Source organism: Anabrus simplex, chromosome 2 (genome assembly GCF_040414725.1).
Source record: "Anabrus simplex isolate iqAnaSimp1 chromosome 2, ASM4041472v1, whole genome shotgun sequence".
Classification (NCBI taxonomy): domain Eukaryota; kingdom Metazoa; phylum Arthropoda; class Insecta; order Orthoptera; family Tettigoniidae; genus Anabrus; species Anabrus simplex.
The window spans coordinates 242,124,565-242,145,041 of NC_090266.1; the positions used below are offsets into that span (position 1 = coordinate 242,124,565).

The window sequence follows — 20,477 nt, forward strand, 5'->3', positions numbered from 1 at the left end:
AGGTGCTCAAATACGACAGCCTCGTGTCGGTTGATTTACTGGTACGTAAAAGAACTCCTGCGGGACTAAATTCCGGCACCTCGGCGTCTCCAAAGACCGTAAAAGTAGTTAGTGGGACGTAAAGCAAATAACATTATTATGATTATTATTATTATTATTACTTGGAACAAGTTTTGCTATGTATAATCTCAATGCACCAGTTATAACTCTAGTCGAGGGGCATTTCTGTCTAAAAGCAAGGGGGCTGTTTTCAAGGATATTTTCTCTATCAGGTCAAATGTTCAACTCTTTAAATTGGCAGTGCATGAAATTAATCCAAACATTAAATTTCTCCCAACAGTAGTTTTATGGATTCCGAATTTAAGGCCTAGTTCTTTGTCAGATTTGTTGTCCTTAAGCTTCATAACAGTCAAGAAGAAACACAGTCTGGGTTCAGGAGGGATTATCTGTAAATTCTATCTGTTTTCTCCCAGAACAGCAAACACCAAATTACGATGTTGGACGTCTACAAATCCTGTATAAAGCAATATGGCATCACGATGATGCAGTGCTTGCTCAACAACCAAATTACCTGTAGAATTTTTTGAGTGCTGGTGTCTTTGAAAATGGGAATCACAAATGTAACATTCACTTCTTTGGGTATATTTACCATTTCTTCCCGTACATCAAGGGAGGTTATTTCTGCATATTCCGATATTGTAGGCTTATCGTGGTAATCAGGCAAATTTTTGGTGCATTGCCTCTTCACTGTTTTCGTTGTGTTCGTGGTTGACGGAAAAAGCGATGGAACAGCGCCCGGTTTTAATCTTGCTCTCTCACCTTTAAATTCAAACGCATAAATTCGGTGGTTGTTATCGAAATGCCTAATCAGTTTATCGGTAGAAAATAGGAATTATTCCCCTTCGTAAATGGGACTTGCCAAACAAAATTTTCATGAAGTCACCGGGTTAAAAATAATGGGAACACCCTTTAAGACTTTCGGTCAGATTCTTCTCACCGAAAATTTTCCTTCTAATAGCATGTAACAATTTCTTCCTCATTTCTTTATTTTGTGGAAACTGGTGAAACGAAAATGGGCTTCCCTGATATTTTCAAAGAGGAACACTGCAACAGCTCGACATAGTCACGAAAATAATAATTTAAGCAACTTAAATTCGTGGATATTTAGCGGCATGAGTACACAGGAGACAAATGAAGAGCGCATTGCGCTTACCCAGTAAAACAGCAGTGCGCTCTATCGGTGCTAGTTCTATACATCCCTATTGTCATGGGTGTTCCACTTTACACCTGAGACCAAGCAACAATCATGCCAGTGGCGGCATCCCTCTTCACCAAAGCTGCGGAAATTCAAGCAAACTTAGTCTGCCGGTAAAGTCATGACAACTGTGTTTTGGGAACGAAAAGGGGTATTGTTGGTAGACTTTATGCCCGCTGGGACCTCAATTAACGCTGACAGGAACTGCGAGACCCTGAAAAATCTCAAGACGGGCAATTCAGAACCGGAGAAGAGGAATGTTGAGGAAGTGCGTAAAGATTCTCCATGACAACACTCACCCGCGCGTTGCCCGGCAAACAGTTGCACTCCTGCAACAGTTTCAGTGGATCATCACCACCCATCCACCCTATAGCCCCAACTTGGCGCCCAGCGACTATCGCTTGTTCCCTACGTTGAAAGAACATTTGGCTGGAAAGCGATTCAGCACCGACGATGAGGTGAACAGAAGTGTGCAATGACCTTAAAAGCAAACCTATATTGGAATACATCTATGAATACCAGAGAAATTGGCTAGAACACCTAAACAGGATGGACAGAAGCAGGATCCCCAAAGCAGTCAAACTACTGCCCCGGTGGGGAAGAGATCTCTGGGACGCCCCAGGAAGAGATGGCGTGAAAATGCAAATCTTTTGTATAGACCGTAACAGTTCTTCTATAGGACTAATACATGAAAGAATGATGATGATGATTTATTTGTTACAGATGAAGTAATAAATTTAATGGTAGAGGAAGCAAACCGTAATTCTCAGCAAGTTTTAATGGCTAAGCATTCGAGTAGATCAAGCCGGCTTAATGAATGGGTGGACATAAGGCTGGACAAAATGAGGAAATTCCTCTGAACATTTTACTGTAGCACCAGGCAGTAATTCGAAGCTACTAGCTCATGATACCACACGACAATCCCAGGAATTTTGGTTTTGGCATTCAACGTGTTGATGAGCATGAAAGTAAAGCAAGTGAGTTTGTAATTTTTCATGACATGACATCATGATCATAGGAGATTCGAATCGTGGCCACATTGGTGAACATGAAAGTGGATCTGCTCAGATCCCAAGTTCAAAAAGACTTCTCATTGAACTGTTCAAGTATTGCAAGTATCTATTATTTCAGCTATTTGTCAATATGTCTACATGCTTTCATACTGGTGAAGATATCCCTGGAGTAGAAAACTGCTTACATATTTAATTTGTATAAGAAAGGTGAAGAAATGTCACGTTCTAACTGCGCTGGTCTTAATGACCCAAATTAAATCTCAAGTGCTTCAGGGAAAATAAAAGGCTCAACTGAAAATCAGATGTGTATTATGGAAGAACAGAATGGTTCAACATGTGTAACCCCTGGAGATATTAAAACTTAGCAATGCTACTGTACCCAGTACAGGGTAGGACTATTAAATGAACATGTTATTTTTCTTTTGGCCTCTAGGAAAAAAAAAAAATACAGAGGTATGAGCGATGCTAGTAAGCCATTCCTTATACTGCCACTCCGTTATGAAGGGTACGAAAATGTTGTTCATAGGGTTGGTCGGTTCGTGAACTTCAGTGGGCTTGGCAAACTGATAACTAATAGCAACTTCTGGCTGAGCGAGGAAGGCAAAGGGAACTACACATTTTTTTCTTTTTTTTTTGCTATTTGCTTTATGTCACACCGACACAGATAGGACTTACGGCGACAATGGGATAGGAAAGGCCTAGGAATAGGACGGAAGCGGCCATGGCCTTAATTAAGATACAGCCTGATGTAAAAACGGGAAACCACAGAAAACCATCTTCAGGGCTGCCGACAGTGGGGTTCGAACCCACTATCTCCCAAATACTGGATACTCGCCGCACTTAAGCAACTGCATCTATCGAGCTCAGTGGGAACTACACTACCTCACTCATTATTTCCCCAGAACGCCTACACCATCTTTAACTGCTGATCACCGAGCTGTCAGGCTGAGTACTCAATATACATACAGAAAATTACACAAACTGTGTAAAACTTTGTATACAATATGTGCTCCCATCTCTCTCCCTCTTCCAGTTTTCAAAATCTTGGTAAACTCTCTCTCAATTCAGCAACTATTTCTATGTACACAACTGAGTACGTGGTGAGATTAGTCCAGAGCATGATGAACAAGGCTTGATAAAATCAGGACTGCAGAGTGCTTTACGTACGAGGGTAATCCCAAAAATAAGGTCTCCTATTTTTTATAACATTACACACATACATTATCTTTTTTTTTTTCTAGTTGCTTTACGTTGCACCGACACAGATAGGTCTTATGGCGACGATGGGACAGGAAATGGCTAGGAGTAGGAAGGAAGCGGCCGTGGCCTTAATTAAGGTACAGCCCCAGCATTTGCCTGGTGTGAAAATGGGAAACCACGGAAAACCATTTTCAGGGCTGCCGACAGTGGGGCTCGAACCTACTATCTCCCGAATACTGGATACTGGCCGCACTTAAGCGATTACAGCTATCGAGCTCGGTCACATACATTATCATTATAGACTGTTATGCCTTTCAGCGTCCAGTCTGCAAGCCTCTGAGAATTTACTAAACGTCGCCACAATCCTCGATTTGCAACTAGTGTTGTGGCCTCATTTAGTTCTATACCTCTTATCTTTAAATCGTTAGAAACAGAGTCTAACCATCGTCGTCTTTGTCTCCCTCTACTTCTCTTACCCTCCATAACAGAGTCCATTATTCTCCTAGGTAACCTATCCTCTTCCATTCACCTCACATGACCCCACCACCGAAGCCGGTTTATGCGTACAGCTTCATCCATCGAGTTCATTCCTAAATTAGCCTTTATCTCCTCATTCCGAGTTCCCTCCTGCCATTGTTCCCACCTGTTTGTACCACCAATCATTCTTGCTACTTTCATGTCTGTTACTTCTAACTTATGAATAAGATATCCTGTGAGTCCACCCAGCTTTCGCTCCCATAAAGCAAAGTTGGTCTGAAAACAGACCGATGTAAAGATAGTTTCGTCTGGGAGCTGACTTCCTTCTTACAGAATACTGCTGATCGCAACTGCGAGCTCACTGCATTAGCTTTACTACACCTTGATTCAATCTCACTTACTATATTACCATCCTGGGAAAACACACAACCTAAATACTTGAAATTATCGACCTGTTCTAGCTTTGTATCACCAATCTGACATTCAATTCTGTTGGATTTCTTACCTACTGACATCAATTTAGTCTTCAAGAGGCTAATTTTCATACCATACTCATTGCACCTATTTTCAAGTTCCAAGATGTTAGACTGCAGGCTTTCGGCACAGTCTGCCATTAAGACCAAGTCGTCAGCATAGGTCAGGCTGCTTACTACATTTCCACCTAACTGAATCCCTCCCTGCCATTTTATACCTTTCAGCATATGATCCATGTAAACTACAAACAGCAAAGGTGAAAGATTACAGCCTTGTCTAACTCCTGTAAGTACCCTGAACCAAGAACTCATTCTACCATCAATTCTCACTGAAGCCCAATTGTCAACATAAATGCCTTTGAATGATTTTAATAATCTACCTTTAATTCCATAGTCCCCCAGTATAGCGAACATCTTTTCCCTCGGTACCCTGTCATATGCTTTCTCTAGATCTACGAAACATAAACACAACTGCCTATTCCTCTCGTAGCATTTTTCAATTACCTGGCGCATACTGAAAATCTGATCCTGACAGCCTCTCTGTGGTCTGAAACCACACTCGTTTTCATCCAACTTCCTCTCAACGACTGATCGCACCCTCTCTTCCAAGATGCCTGTGAATACTTTGCCTGGTATACTAATCAATGAGATACCTCGATAGTTGTTGCAATCCTTCCTGTTCCCTTGCTTACAGATAGGTGCAATTACTGCTTTTGTCCAATCTGAAGGTACCTTACCAACACTCCACGCTAATTTGACTATGAAGCCATTTCATCCCTGCCTCCCCACTATACTTCACCATTTCAGGTCTAATTTCATCTATTCCTGCTGCCTTATGAAAATGGAGTTTATTTACTATCCTTTCCACTTCCTCAAGCATAATTTCACCAACATCATTTTCCTCCTCCCCATGAGCTTGACTGTTTGCAACACCACCATGATGATTTCCTTTTACATTGAGAAGATGTTCAAAATATTCCCTCCACCTCTCCAGTGATTCCCTGGGATCTGTTATGAGTTCACCTGAATTACTCAAAACACTGTTCATTTCCTTTTTCCCTCCCTTCCTAAGATTCTTTATTACTGTCCAGAAAGGTTTCCCTGCTGCTTGACCTAGCCTTTCCAGGTTATTACCAAAATCTTCCCATGACTTCTTTTTGGATTCAACAACTATTTGTTTCGCTCTGTTTCTTTCATCTACGTACAAATCCCTGTCTCCCTCGGCCCTTGTTTGGAGCCATTTCTGGTAAGCCTTCTTTTTACGTTTACAGGCTGCTCTCACTTCATCATTCCACCAAGATGTTCGCCTTTTCCCATCTTTACACACAGTTGTTCCTAGGCATTCCCTTGCTGTTTCTACTACAGCATCCCTGTATGCCACCCATTCACTTTCTATATCCTGAACCTGCTTACTGTCTACTGTTCGAAACTTCTCACTAATCATATCCATGTACTTCTGTCTAATTTCCTCGTCCTGGAGATTTTCTACCCTTATTCGTCTGCAGACAGATTTCACTTTCTCTACCCTAGGCCTAGAGATACTTAGTTCACTACAGATCAGATAATGCTCTGTATCATCGAAAAATCCCCGAAAAACTCGTACATTCCTAAAAGATTTCCTGAATTCAAAGATATAGTCTATTATGGATCTGGTCCCCTAGCCTCCCATGTGTAGCGGTGAATAGCCTTATGCTTGAAGAATGTATTCGTAACAGCTAAACCCATACTAGCACAGAAGTCCAGCAAACGCTTCGCATTCCCATTAGCTTCCATATCTTCCCCACATTTACCAATCACCCTTTCGTATCCTTCAGTTCTATTCCCAACTCTCGCATTGAAATCGCCCATTAGCACTCTTCTATCCTTGCTGTTGACCCTGACCACGATGTCACTCAATGCTTCATAAAACTTGTCAACTTCATCCTCATCTGCACCCTCACATGGTGAATACACGGACACAATTCTTGTCTTAATTCCTCCCACTGACAAATCTACCCACATCATTCGCTCACTTACGTGCCTAACAGAAACTATGTTGCGTGCAATGGTATTCCTGATAAAGAGCCCTACCCCAGACTCTGCCCTTCCGTTTCTAACACCCGTCAAGTACACTTTATAATCTCCTATCTCTTCCTCCTTATCTCCCCTTACCCGAATATCACTTACTCCTAGCACATCCAGATGCATCCTCTTTGCTGACTCAGCAAGTTCTACCTTCTTTCTTCCATAAGCCCCATTAATATTGATAGCTTCCCATCGAATTCCATTTCGTTCGCCAAGTTGTTTCCAAGGAGTCCCTCGCCTGTCAAATGGGAGTGGGACTCCATTACTCCCATAGGTCCGAGGCTTGCTTAAAGTGTTCTGAGCTCGGTAAATTCATGAAGCAGGATGCTGCCCTACTTGTACATAGTCCAAGTGAGGATCTCTCCTCTAACGGGTTATGGACCACCGGTGAATTGTGTAGTCCTAGCCGCCTGAGCACAAGGAGGGCCACGACTCAGAATATGTCCGAGATGCCCACTCCCATTCCATAGCAACTGGTATCCCGACTCTCAGGACCACTTACTAGGCCACTCAGCCGTTGCCCATGGTTCACGAACTAGGACGTGACTACAGTAACCCACAAACATGAACCATATATTAACCATTTATAAACACAAAAAAAATTTGTGCAGCTTTTGGCCACACTGCTGTGATGAGTGTTTCCCTGCACTCCCAAATAAGCATGCGCGCGCCTACCTGGAACACTCCGTCTTGGCAGCCCTTGAGAATGGAGCTCCTGTTAGACGCCACCACCAAGTGCGAAGTTCACACAGTTATTCATTGTTTCATTTTACTCAAAAGGCATGGACATTAAAAATGTTTGCAAATGCGGTAGAGAGTTACAGCCAGTCGTACTGAAATTCATGACGAACCAAGGAGTGGGAGATCATCCATTTCTGACGAGACAGTCACGAAGGCTGAGCAAACGATGCGTGAAGATTGGCGGACCACTCTGGATGATCTCTGTATTTTGGTTCCTGAGATTTCCCAAAGCACTATTCACAGGATTTTAACAGAAAAGTTGGAATATTGGAAGGCATGCGCAAGTTTGACTTATGGAAAATGGCTCATAAATTTTATACCTGGGAATAGAGACTTATGAATGCAATTGCCTAGGTTAGAATGATCAATGAAGGTTTAACCCTAGAAAGTCAATGAGGCATAAGAATAACAGTGTACATGCTCTAAAGTTCTTGAACAGCATGGCTGAAAGATTAAATCCCCCATGTATGCGTTGCTAACTGAGTAGCAAGTTTCGACCCGTAAATTAATGTTCTCCTGTGCTGTTCTTCTTAACGAGTGTTCTTCAAAAGCTAAGCTACTACACAAATTTTGTGTGTTGATGGCATATGTAGAAAGCACAACCACGTAACAATGACTTCTTGTCGACAGACCCGACTATTGCTGCAACATCAATGTTCTTGGATGATCCATCCGTGTCTGTGGCATAAACTACGAGGAGCACGGGGACATTCACTTCACACTGATGATCATTTAATTGGATGGAAAGGCCACTTATTCAAGTTGTGAATGTCTAATGCTATATAAAATGTTATTTGTATATTCTATTTGTTAAGGCACAATTTGTGAATCAAATGGGTCCACAATACACACAAAAGATGGAATTATCAGCTCCAAGATCAACTCAAGAGTTATTTAATTCCATATTTTTAAATGTGTAGTCTGACATTTCATCCACACTGTTTTAAGACCTTACTTACCAATGAAGACAAGATATCATTACCCCATTGGACTTCAGACATGTGTATAACAACATCAGTTTGGACAGAGCTTATGGGTGTTCTCAACATAATGTAATACATATTAAACATATCATTGTAATATTTTATTGGTATTCATATATATGCATGCTATTTCCAATTTTGATCATGGCTGAAGATGACCTAATATAACAAGTTCGAAGCTAGTACCAACATTAATAAAACCAACATTAATCTTCTCTACTCTTTGACAGTGATCCATTGTCAATACAGACCATAATGAAATTCCAAGTGTGTTTCAGTTATTAATCATTCCATTGCCTAAAAACATTGCATCTAAATAGGCACTCACCAGTAAGCGCTCCACAAGAAGATTGAGCTCCTCTTGCAGCAACCTGTCCTCTTCTGACTGGAAAGATATAAATTCCATTAATAAAAACCAAGGAGAATGGAATAAAATAATAAGCAGTATGTAAACTACCGACATCACACAAGGAATACTGACAAAAAATGAAGAGCTCAGAACACAAATTGACAAGCACTAAAATTATACATTCTAGATCTGAGTTTCCCAACCCTTTTCTCATGAAGTATCACCTCCCATGCTTTGACAATTTCCAGTCCCACCATAACACCAAGTATATCAGAGGGATGAAACTAAAGGTGAAGCATCATACACGGTACAGAAAAACAATTTAACAATGTTCACTTATGTTATACAGCATAAAGACAAAAGACAAATATCGCTAATGTTAAAAACAATTTAATCATGCTCATACATACATACATACATACATACAACTACAAAGGACAAACTGTATTATTAATGGTGTGCTTAAGCTTGCTTGCACCTTAGCAAGAGATCAGTTGATATGCTGATAAATCGTAAGGTTGACTCTTGATCAATTTTATGTAGTCTTGAGTTGGCTTCTACAGTACATCTAATCTGTACTTGTATTAGTATTTTGATGGAAACAAAAAAGAAATTCATTGTTCAGGTAACATACTGTATGGTATTGAAAGGTGAGCTATGTACTTAATGGTCCTTTCAATGCACTCAAGGTAGACATAACACGCTTTAACCCAAACATGAGGGAAATCCAATACTTGCTCCCTCAATACCAAACTTTCACCACATACAAATACATGCGGAATGACTGTCCTTTGTTTACTTTTCGCAGAAGATGTGGTGGGAAGGTGCACAAGGCTGCCAACCTGTCTACTTAGGAACTAAGGGGCTAGTGGTGGAGAGGTGAATGAAATTTTTTCTTGCCGTGAATGAAATTTTTTCTTGCCGTGCGAAGAGTACATGTTATTGCTCTGGATTGGTTACGGTAGGTGCTGGACAAGACCACTGGTCTGGATAGGTTAGGGTAGTGCCTAGACAAGACTAGTGATATTGGGAGAAGCGTAAGCCCTCAGGTTAGAGCTGTAAAGTTGCCTAAGACCTCTAGTTTCCTATGTACACCATTGGTCTGCACTGGTTAGGGTAGGATTAGGGCAATAGCAGCGCATTCTATGTGGGCTAGTAGTGGTAAGGTGAATTACAACTTTTTTCTTGTCGTGCGGACAGTACCCGTTGTGGCCATCGATAAAGCCTCTTCAATTATGTTAAGAGCTCCTTCCCCTTAAACGCCAGGATAAACTAATTCCTTAAGGCTGCGGCAGCCCTGTACCCACCACTACATTAAGGTAAGCTTGATCTAATATTATTGCTGTTCTGTATACAGCATTGTTTCCTTTACATGTTCTATTTGTGTTTTTATTCTGCCGGGGTTGATAACGGAATCTAATTATCATGAATGACGGAATGACATCACATCCCATTTTAAGTTGGCCAGTAGGAATGAAAGTAGCTATTTCAACAACGGAAAATGGTGTGTACTGCTCTTCATTAGGTTACAAAAGTAAATGTACTTCTGGGGGTGGTATGGTGGGTTCCTGGACACCACAACGAACACGTCTCTCCAACACTCATTCCAAGTAAGATTTCATTAATTTCTACTTCCTTATAATGTTAGAAACCTACGGTAGTGAGATGCCCATTTTTACCCAGTCTATGTATTACTGGTATCTAATGAAAGTCTAATAGGTAGACCATTAAATGCTCATTAAGAACCCTTACATAATTTTTGAAAATTACCATACAATTTAAAAAAAAAAAAAAACCTTAATCACCCTACTTAACATCTGGACAACATTTATATTTTTTCCATTAGCACTTAATGAATCCCACAGGAGGTAATCTGTAACTTAAGGTCTGGAATGTGAGTTAGGATATTCTTACCTGCAGTAAACTATCTGAATTTTGCCACTCAAGACAATCTTATCACTAAAATTAATAATATCCTACAAGAACTGATAATACCAACATAAATCTTCATTTATTGGACATTATAATAAATTTTCTAGCTAACTCATTCCTGGTTGCCAGTGTTTCGCCCCCGTGTGCTATGCTGGGCTCATCAGTTGGTACATAGCACAGACACCAAGACCCTGACTAGTGCATACCGTGTAGGCCACTTGGAGCCACCAGCAGCGCCAATGCACCATGGCACCAGAAAATGGTGTGTACCGCTCTTCATTAAGTTACAAAAGTAGATGTATTTCTGAGCGGGGGGAGGGGGGGGTTGTGGTGGGTTCCTGAACACCATTCCTTATGGGAGTCAACATCTGTATCATTACAAGAACTGTCTAATTTAAAGAAAAAGTAATAATACTGTTATTGGCTTTACGTCTGACTAACTACCTTTACGGTTTTCGGAAACGCCGAGGTGCCAGAATTTAGTCATGCAGGAGTTCTTTTACGTGCCACAATCTACCGACAAGAGGTTGACCTTACCAGCGGACTGAGCCAGGATCAAACCTGTCAAGTTGGGGTCAGAAGGCCAGTGCCTCAACCGTCTGAGTCACTCAGCCCGGCTAAAGAAAATGTAGTAGTAATAAAAATATTACCAGTATGATACACAGATCTTTAAACTCACATATTCTGAAAAAAGAACTATAACACGAGATATAATAATAATAATAATAATAATAATAATAATAATAATAATGAAATGAAATGGCGTACAGCATTTAGTGCCAGGAGATGTCCGACGACTTCGGCTCACCAGGTGCAGTTCTTTGATTTGATGCACGTAGGTGTCGTGATGAGGATGAAATGATGATGAGGACGACACATACACCCACCCGGGACCCCTGTGACCAAAGGCCAGCACGCCAACCATTTAGGCATGGAGCCAAAATAATAATAATAAAAACAACACCAACAACAATTATAATAATACTAAGGGAACACTAGGGGTAAAATATGTGAAAGGGAAGTGCAGCATGTCATTGACCCGACCAGGGTGGGGAAGTGATGTAAATGAAGGTTAACGGACTGACAGCCAGTTGGATTCCAGCGAATGAAAGAGCAACGGTTTTTCAAACACCTCACATTGTACGCTTGAGTGGAGACCAAGCAGGATTTCATTAACCCACGAGTGGTCGCTAGCCGTAATGCAACACGAGTGGTTGCACGTGAGACTTTCTCTCACATTAAACTTCATTTAAAATAAATATATCTTCCACACATAAGAGTGAAATGAATTACTGAAATGAGATGCAAAGTCTGTGTTATACATTTTAGATTTTTTTTAAATGAAATGATTAGCTGTATATTGCAGAAATAAATTACTATTCAATGGAAATTAGTAATTAGTTCAGTCACATGTCAGTACGTAATATTCACAAGAGTGTCAAGCTGAATGGCTCAGATGGTTAAGGTGCTGGTTTTCTGAGCCCAAGTTGGCAGGTTCAATCCTGGCTCAGTCCGGTGGTATATGAAGGTGCTCAGATACATCACCATGTAAAAAAAAAAAAAAAAAAAAAAAAAAAAAAGTAAAAAAAAATAACAGATCTCCTGTGGGACAACATTCCGGCACCTCAGCATCTGCGAAAACTGTAAAAAGTATTTACTGGGACGTAAGACCAATAACATTGTTATTAATTTAGAACTTTCTGACAGACGCAATACGAATGCAAGATTAAAGTACAATAGGTCTTCTCTCGTAACATTTGAGTTAGCTGGAGTTTGTAACAGCACTCTTCCTCGTCTCATAATTTTTGAAGACTCATTTATCAGTAACTGGAAATGGAGAACGTTTCGCATGTGACTTAATCAAATACTACTGCTTACATCAGGATAAGTTCCCCCTCTCGACTTCAACATAACACCAACGCCACTGGTCGCGCGATGAGAGAAACTCTCACACAGGGCGCACAAACTCATACGAATCGTTGTTCCGACAAGAGGAGGGGATGCTTACCCTTCAAATGTGAATCACCTTACTCACAACAGTTATCAACTCAGCTAGAAGAGGGAACAGCCACCTACCTTGCATCACTGAGAGGTAAACTCACAACACAAAATAATGTGAGAGAAAATCGAATACAGCGACCACTCGCGGGTTAAGGTAAGTTCCAAATTTCAAATTACTAGGTGTTTGGACAGAAATAAACATAAATAATAATAAGTGTGATTTGATAGAATCTGGTGATCTTTTAAGGAAAAAACATGTCATTCTTTGTTTAATAGTGTATATTTTTATTCCTTGTTTAACAGTATTATTTTACAGGTATATTTTAGTTACATTTAATCGAGTCGACATTGGAAAGTATGGCTTTCTTCTTAACAAGCTTTCCTTTGGGATCTTTACAGTTCCTGAATAAAATAATCCTGATGAGGGTCACATACACTGAAACCATACTTTAATTGGGGTCTTATCAGTGACACCCCTGCTTTACACATCCTTATTACAACACCTAGTAACCTCATAACCATATAAAAAGATCTGTGATCTTTATTTACCACCTCGTTAATGTGATTTCCCCATTGAAGATAGATTTTTTTTTTCCAATTTGCTTTACATTGCACTGACACATGTCTTATGGCAACACTGGGAAAGGAAAGGGCTAGGAGTGAGGAGGATGTGTCCGTGGCCTTCATTACTGTGCAGCTTGGTGTGAAAACGGGAAACAATGGAAAACAATCTTCAGCGCTGCAAACAGTGGGGTTCGAACCCACTATCTCCCAAACGTAAACTAATAGCTACGTGACCCATATCGCGTTGCCACCATGCTTGGTAAACTCACAACAAAGCATAACTATAACTCCATGCCACATACTGTTTAAGAAACCTAACAAATGTTTATAAAAATATAAATAAAAAAATCACCTAGCCCAATTCATATTATCAGGAAAGGAAAAAACACAGATACATTATCAGAAAGAATTTCTCCAATGGGAAGTAAGTCCTTAATACATCTCAAAGCTACAGAAAACCTGAATCCACAACAGTACAACTTATCATACTCTAATCATAGAATGGCATTCCGCTTACCATTTCAACACTCTCCCCTCCTGTTTTCTTGGATTTTGTATAATTTTTCTTGTTTTCATGACAGATCGGAATATGGGAGAGTGGGTAGAATTGTAACGTCTTTTGGAATACTGTGTACATCAAAGAAAATAAACAGAATGTAGATTTATTTGTATTACAATTTAAACTTCACTTTCTTCACTTCCTGCAGAGTAAGAATTACCTGACACAAAAATTTCTTTAAATTAGCATGTTCTCCCCTAGTGTTTGCTGTCCCATTCCTCCCACAGAGTAAGGGGTAAGGGACAGGGTGTAGGAACTTCGGGACATCAACTAATGGACGTCATTAAACATACAAAAGCTCACTCCAGATGAGTATACATACCTGGTTCTTTGAGAATCTATGCTTTTAGCTGGTGGTAGCAACTTAAGAATTACATCAATCACTGGTGCACTACTGACATAACTATTTCTGGATATATTAATTCCTTCAAGTCTAGTATTTTTTTCCTCATCATCATTTACAGCTCAATCATTTTCTACATCTTCCACCCTGCCAACATAATAAGAGACCTTTTACCCTGAAATCCAACAAGCCCTAAGTCACTAATTTCAAAATCTTTGCTGTTATACCCAACATTCATCTACATCCTCTACTTCAAAATGGTTATCATCTAAGAGACCAATATATTCTGCCTCTTCAGAACTGAATTTATCACTGTCAGATTTCAGATATTTCTTAGAATCATTTTTGGTATTTATAATTTCTTTCTTTCCTTGAGTAAGGCTGATTCCTCAATGGATTACTTGTCTGGAGTGTAAAAGAAGCAATGTTCTCACCCATTTTCTTCCACATGCTGAATTTTCTTGTCTAGCACCTCCATCACAGTATGGACAAATATCTTTGTGCAGGAGGTTGAAATGATTACAAATAGGGTAACGCTGTCAAACTTAATCCATCAATCATCAGAATTAATCAAAGGTGATGTTAATATGATGTTAAGTGGGAAGATGTTCAGCTCCTGCATCCTACTGAGATCACTGATGTGTGTCCATGATGATGATGTTTGTTGTTTAAGGGGCCTAAAAGCTAGGTCATTGGCCTCTAATGGTACAAGCTGCAATGAAATGAAACTATAATTAAAACTTTAAAATGTATCTACTGACTAGGATCTACAAACAATGTTTCAAAATGACCAATCCAAAACAATCAGTGGATCCAATTCACAATGCGTTGTTTTTCTGGGATGATGCTTGTATTCTTAGGGGGTCCAAAATCCAGGTCACTGGCCCCTTACAATAGTACTAATCACTGGTAAAGCAGAACCATTGTGTTCCTCCTATAGTGGTACTAACCGCAGGTAACATAGGCTCATGGAGTTCCTCACACGGTGGTACTAATCACAGGTAATGTAGACCATGGTATGTCACGCATAATGGCACCATTCACAGGTAACACAGACCCATGGTGTTCCTCACATAAGGGCACGTACAAGGTACAACTCACAAGCAAAGCAGACACATGGTGTTCCTCACATACTGGGATTAATCACGGGCGCTGGCTAGATCTATTGTGTTCCTCACATAGTGGTACTAATCATAGGCAATATAGACCCACAGTGTATCACACATTATGGTACCATCCACAGGCAACACAGACCCATGCTGTCCCTCACATAAGGATACTACCACTCATAGGTAACGCAGACCCATTCTGAACACAGTGGAACCAACCCATTCGAGCGCAGCGCTTGGCACACATTCCTGCTAGATGCTAGTCTTTACAGCCGCACGCCCGCTGCCCCACCGCCGAGGTACACGATGGTATTAATCACATGCAACGCCCAGACCCGCGGTGTTCCGCACAAAATGGTACTGCTCCTAGGTAACATAGATCCATGGTGTTCCTCACATGGTGGTACTAATAACAAGTGGTCTCATGGTTCTAATTTCACCATCCCTTGGTCGCTCCTTTTAGCCACCTGTTACAACTGGCAGGGGATACTGTGGGTGTTTTCGTCATGTGTCCCCCACCCACAGGGGTCAGAGAGAGAAAATGGAAGGGATCTGACACTTCAGAAAATGAAGAAAAGACAAGGGCTATGAACGGAGTAAAAATGAAAGACTCCCTAGACCTTGAATGCTCTAACAGTCAGGGCCAGAAAAAGAACAAGAGGTGACCACGAGAGGTCAGACAGGATAGATGAAAGTGAGGAACCTGGCCAAAGTGAGTGGAAGCAATGCCTGAACTCAGTTAAGGGTCCCAATGGTCGCCATCCCACGATCCCAAGATGAAAGCCTGTGGGGCCCCTTTTAGTCGCCTCTCACGACAGGCAGAGGATACTGGGGTGTATTCTGCGTCTGCATCCCCAACCATAGTGGGTGATGTATGTCCATTCCGTGGCTTAAGTGCTCTGTCATGATGTACGATTATGCAACCTATTGACTACTGCTAACATAAATTTTGCAAATCACTGTTATCTTCTAGACCTTAATCAACTGAATGCAATCACATGCCAAGCTAGTAAAGATTATTAGATAACTTTGCAGTATAAATTTCTTGTGGCATGCTTTGAAATGATCTAGAGTCATCTATAATCTGATGTACCGTAGACCAAATTCTGGGCATATAAACACCTCACTTAAAATCTGAATCTTAGCTTAAAATTTAAACAAAGACACACTTTACATTAAATCACTGCAGTTGGTTTGGAACATGACTCATTCCTCCAACACATGCCAAAAGAAAGAAAGAAAGAAAAAAAAAACTGTCAGAGATGTAAAAGATGATCATGAAGTTAAGTTTTTACCATTTGTTTAGCGTTGCACAGACACGTCTTTTGGCAACAATGGGATAGCAAAGGGCTAAGAGAGGGAAGGATGCGGCCATGGCCTTGATTAAGGTGGAAAAATAGGAAACTGGGACCGATGACCTTTTATGTTAGGCCCCTTTAAACAACAAGCATCATCATCAAAATGGGAAACTACACAAAACCATCTTCAGGGCTGCCAAAAAAGGAATTCAAACCCACTATCTCCCGAATGCAAGCTCACAGTTGAGAGACCCTAATCGCACGGCCAACTTGCTTGGTATGTGGTTAAGTTATATTTAATCATAAATAAAAAGTCATCCTTGTGCATAATATAAAATACATACCTTTAGAACTAAGACTCAACAATGACTTATAATCACAACCAAAATATTACTTCTGAAAGTGAAAAAATGTAAAATATGCATAGTACATAAGTTACTAAGTGCTACCGTATTACATGAAAGAAAAGCGTGTCCTAGTGATATCTCTAAGTGGAAAGAACATCCAACTGCACACCAAATCCAAAATAACGCTTGTGTCCCAAACCTCCCCCCCCCCCTACAGTGATACAATGCAAAAGAACGCAAAGAAACAAATTATGTTCAACAAAACCAGTCTTCAGAATGAGAACTCTCCACATCTCTACGTACATACATACATGATACTCCAAACTGTTCACATATCCTCAATATCCAACGTGTCCAATAACTCAACTGCATGCTAGACCCTTGTACAGGAATCAAGCAATATTTTGATTTGATTTGGAAATGAAAGCAAACAACATTACCTTCCTCACACCTGCATTAAAAGCTAGATGAAGCAACGTATCTACTGAAACATGAAATGGACAGAAACAAATTCTGTCTACAAACATCAATTCTACTCCTAAGAAAGTCCCCAACTCTCAAATGATAGGATGTATGCTAGAAGTGACAAGCATCTAGCTCAAAGGTGCCATCGTCCCAACGCTTCAGTTCATGTCTAGTGTAGGTATGAAGGTGCAACATAATGTACGAGTTCCTTCTGCTGATAAACAATAAGTTATCAGGCAACACTTGTCTTTAAATAAATCTATGAAGTAGTGTCAGTACAATCACACCCACTGGTAGAGTGAAAACAACATAAATTCTGTAATTTATGTTGTAATTTATGTTTACTGATAGGTGAAGGCAATGCAATGGAAATATGGTACCTACAACTACAAAAATATGTATTAAAACAATGTCATCTAATTCCATGTCGGGCTGAGTGGCTCAGACAGCTTAATACTTGTAGTCGCTTATGTACAGCCAGTATCCAGTATTTGGGAGATGGCGGGTTCGAACCCCACTGTTGGCAGTCCTGAAGATGGTTTTCCGTGGTTTCCCAATTTCACACCAGGCAAATGCTGGGGCTGTACCTTAATTAAGCCCAAGGCTACTTTCTTTCCATTCCTAGCCCTTTCCTGCCCCGTCATCGCCGTAAGACCTATGTGTGTCGGTGCAATGTAAAGCTACTTGTAAAAAAATTTTTTTAATGAGAGGCTCAGATGGTTGAAGCATTGGCCTTTTGACACCAACTTGAGAGGTTTGATCCTGGTGGTATTTGAAGGTGCTCAGATACGTCATCCTTGTGTCGATAGATTTACTGGTACGTAAAAGAACTCTTGCGTGATAAAATTCCAGCACCTATGAGCCCCCAAAAATCGTCAAATGTAGTTAGTGGGATGTAAAAACAATGACATTATTATGTTTAATTCCATATAATAATAATAGTCCGCCTCTGTGGTGTAGTGGTTAGCGTGATTAGCTGCCACCCCCGGAGGCCCGGGTTTGATTCCCGGCTCTGCCACGAAATTTGAAAAGTGGTACGAGGGCTGGAACGGGGTCCACTCAGCCTCGGGAGGTCAAATGAGTAGAGGTGGGTTCGATTCCCACCTCAGCCATCCTGGAAGTGGTTTTCCGTGGTTTCCCACTTCTCCTCCAGGCCATGGCCGCTTCCTTCCCTCTTCCTTGCCTATCCCTTCCAATCTTCCCATCCCTCCACAGGGCCCCTGTTCAGCATAGCAGGTGAGGCCGCCTGGGCGAGGTACTGGTCATACTCCCCGGTTGTATCCCCCAACCAAGAGTCTGAAGCTCCAGGACACTGCCCTTGAGGCGGTAGAGGTGGGATCCCTCGCTAAGTCCGAGGGGAAAACCGAACCTGGAGGGTAAACAGATGATGATGATGATGATAATAATAATAATAATAATAATAATAATAATAATAATAATAATAATAATAATAAAGTTCGGCTCTATGGCGGGCCTTTGGTCACAAGAGTCCCAGGTTCAATTCCCGGCAGGGTCAGGAATTTTAACCATCAATGGTTAATTCCGCTGGCACAGGGGCTGGGTGTAGATGTCGTCTTCTTCATCATTTCATCATGACGACGCGCAGGTCGCCTGCATGTTCGGTCCTCAGCCCTAAGGCTGGTTGGATCCTCAACAGCTCTGCCATCAGCTGTCATAGATGGCCTAGGCATCACTGAAGAGGCATACTAGAGAAATGAGGAGTGAGGTAGTTTCCCGTTGCTTTCCCCACCGAGCCACAAGTTGCTATTACATATCAGTCTGCCAAGCCCACTGAAATGCATGCATCATCCGACCCTATGAGCAACATTTTCACATCATTCATACCGGGGACTGGCTACATAAGGAATGGCATTACTAGCATTGATAACTCAAGTCACTTTCAAATATTCAAAGCCAAGGATAAGACAGACAGGTCAAGGAAAGTAACAAAATTACTCTAGCCTATACCAGAAGACAGAGTGCACTGTAAACACTACGTCCCGCCAGCAAAGGCGGGCAGGTCGCCTACGGCCGTCAAATCAAAAGAACTGCACCTGGCGTTCCAAACATGTCCTCGAACACTCCCGGTACTAAAAGACATACGCCATTTCATTTCTACACTGAAGAATGCAATAATTACTTATCAAACCACACGCATCCCTAATTACAAAGGAATCAACTCGCAAGATAAATGAGAAATTTCCGAGCTTCAAGTAGTTTTATGATGTTGTGTTAATTAGATACAGATTCATCAATGAAACATGTACTCCATTACAATCATTTTTCACCGATTAATCGCAAATTCGCAAAATCTTATTGCAGCCGAATGTCCAGTTGGTATATTTACAATTAATACATAACGTATATATCAGAAAACAAACAATACAATTCTGCTTACCAATTCTGTACTCTCTTCCTCCGTTTTCTTGGATTTTGTATCATTTTTCTTGTTTTCATTCATGATAGCAGTTCAATGTAACAAACGAGAACACACAGGTAAAAGGTTATGTCCTATGCTACAGAAAGCAAACGCCAGTCATTCAGTCACGGCCATTTCAGTTCCTTTGTCAAAGCTTCATATGTATTAACAAGTCTGCCAATATATTAGTATCAAAAGAATAGTCATAAAATCTGACGATCACGGAGATGAAGTGAATGTGGATATACTACGAATAAAAAATTAATCATGCATTGTGTTATTTGTTTTATTGAAATGAAATGTTACTATCTAAAAAAAAAACAGTAGAGACAATACGCGACACTCAGCGAGATATCGAGGGACAGCTATTAGAGCTCTCTAGCGGATGGACCTGAGAACTACTGATTCTGACATAAGAGCACATGTATTTGTGGGTGTAGTTCTTGGTGTTATTTATGCGTTTTCAGTGAGTTGACATAATTAAATAGTAGCGCGTATCATTCCTTGATATCTCCTCTCAACTATGAAGTAGACAAGAACGCGCGGTCTTTCTTTCGTTTAACTCGTGACAAGAAAATGTAAGTAATATTGTGTTTACATATATATTCTTCCAATCTTCCCATCCTCCACCAAGGCCCCTGTTCAGCATAGCAGGTGAGGCCGCCTGAGCGAGGTACTGGTCATCCTCCCCAGTCGTATACCCCGACCCAATGTCTCACGCTACAGGACACTGCCCTTGAGGCGGTATCCTTCGCCGAGTCCGAGGGAAAAACCAAACCTGGAGGATAAGTAGAATAAGAAGAAGAAAATAGGTTAGAGTTTCCATCAGATTGAAACTCATCAGTGTCCCCAGTGCAGCAGTAGCTTATAGTTTTTATAAGGAGA

General features: G+C 40.8%; 1 protein-coding gene across 1 annotated transcript in view; it reads right to left on the reverse strand.

The window, feature by feature from the left end:
• Rpn1 (regulatory particle non-ATPase 1) overlaps positions 1 to 19,732 on the reverse strand; it is a 232,069-nt gene extending 212,337 nt beyond the window's left edge. The window contains exons 1-2 of the mRNA XM_067140525.2: positions 19,572 to 19,732; positions 8,535 to 8,591 (exon numbers count right to left, since the gene is read on the reverse strand). Coding sequence (XP_066996626.1) covers positions 8,535 to 8,591; positions 19,572 to 19,634 — 120 coding nt within the window. The 5' untranslated portion in view covers positions 19,635 to 19,732. The remainder of the gene's footprint in view (positions 1 to 8,534; positions 8,592 to 19,571) is intronic.
• Positions 19,733 to 20,477: the final 745 nt, after the last annotated feature.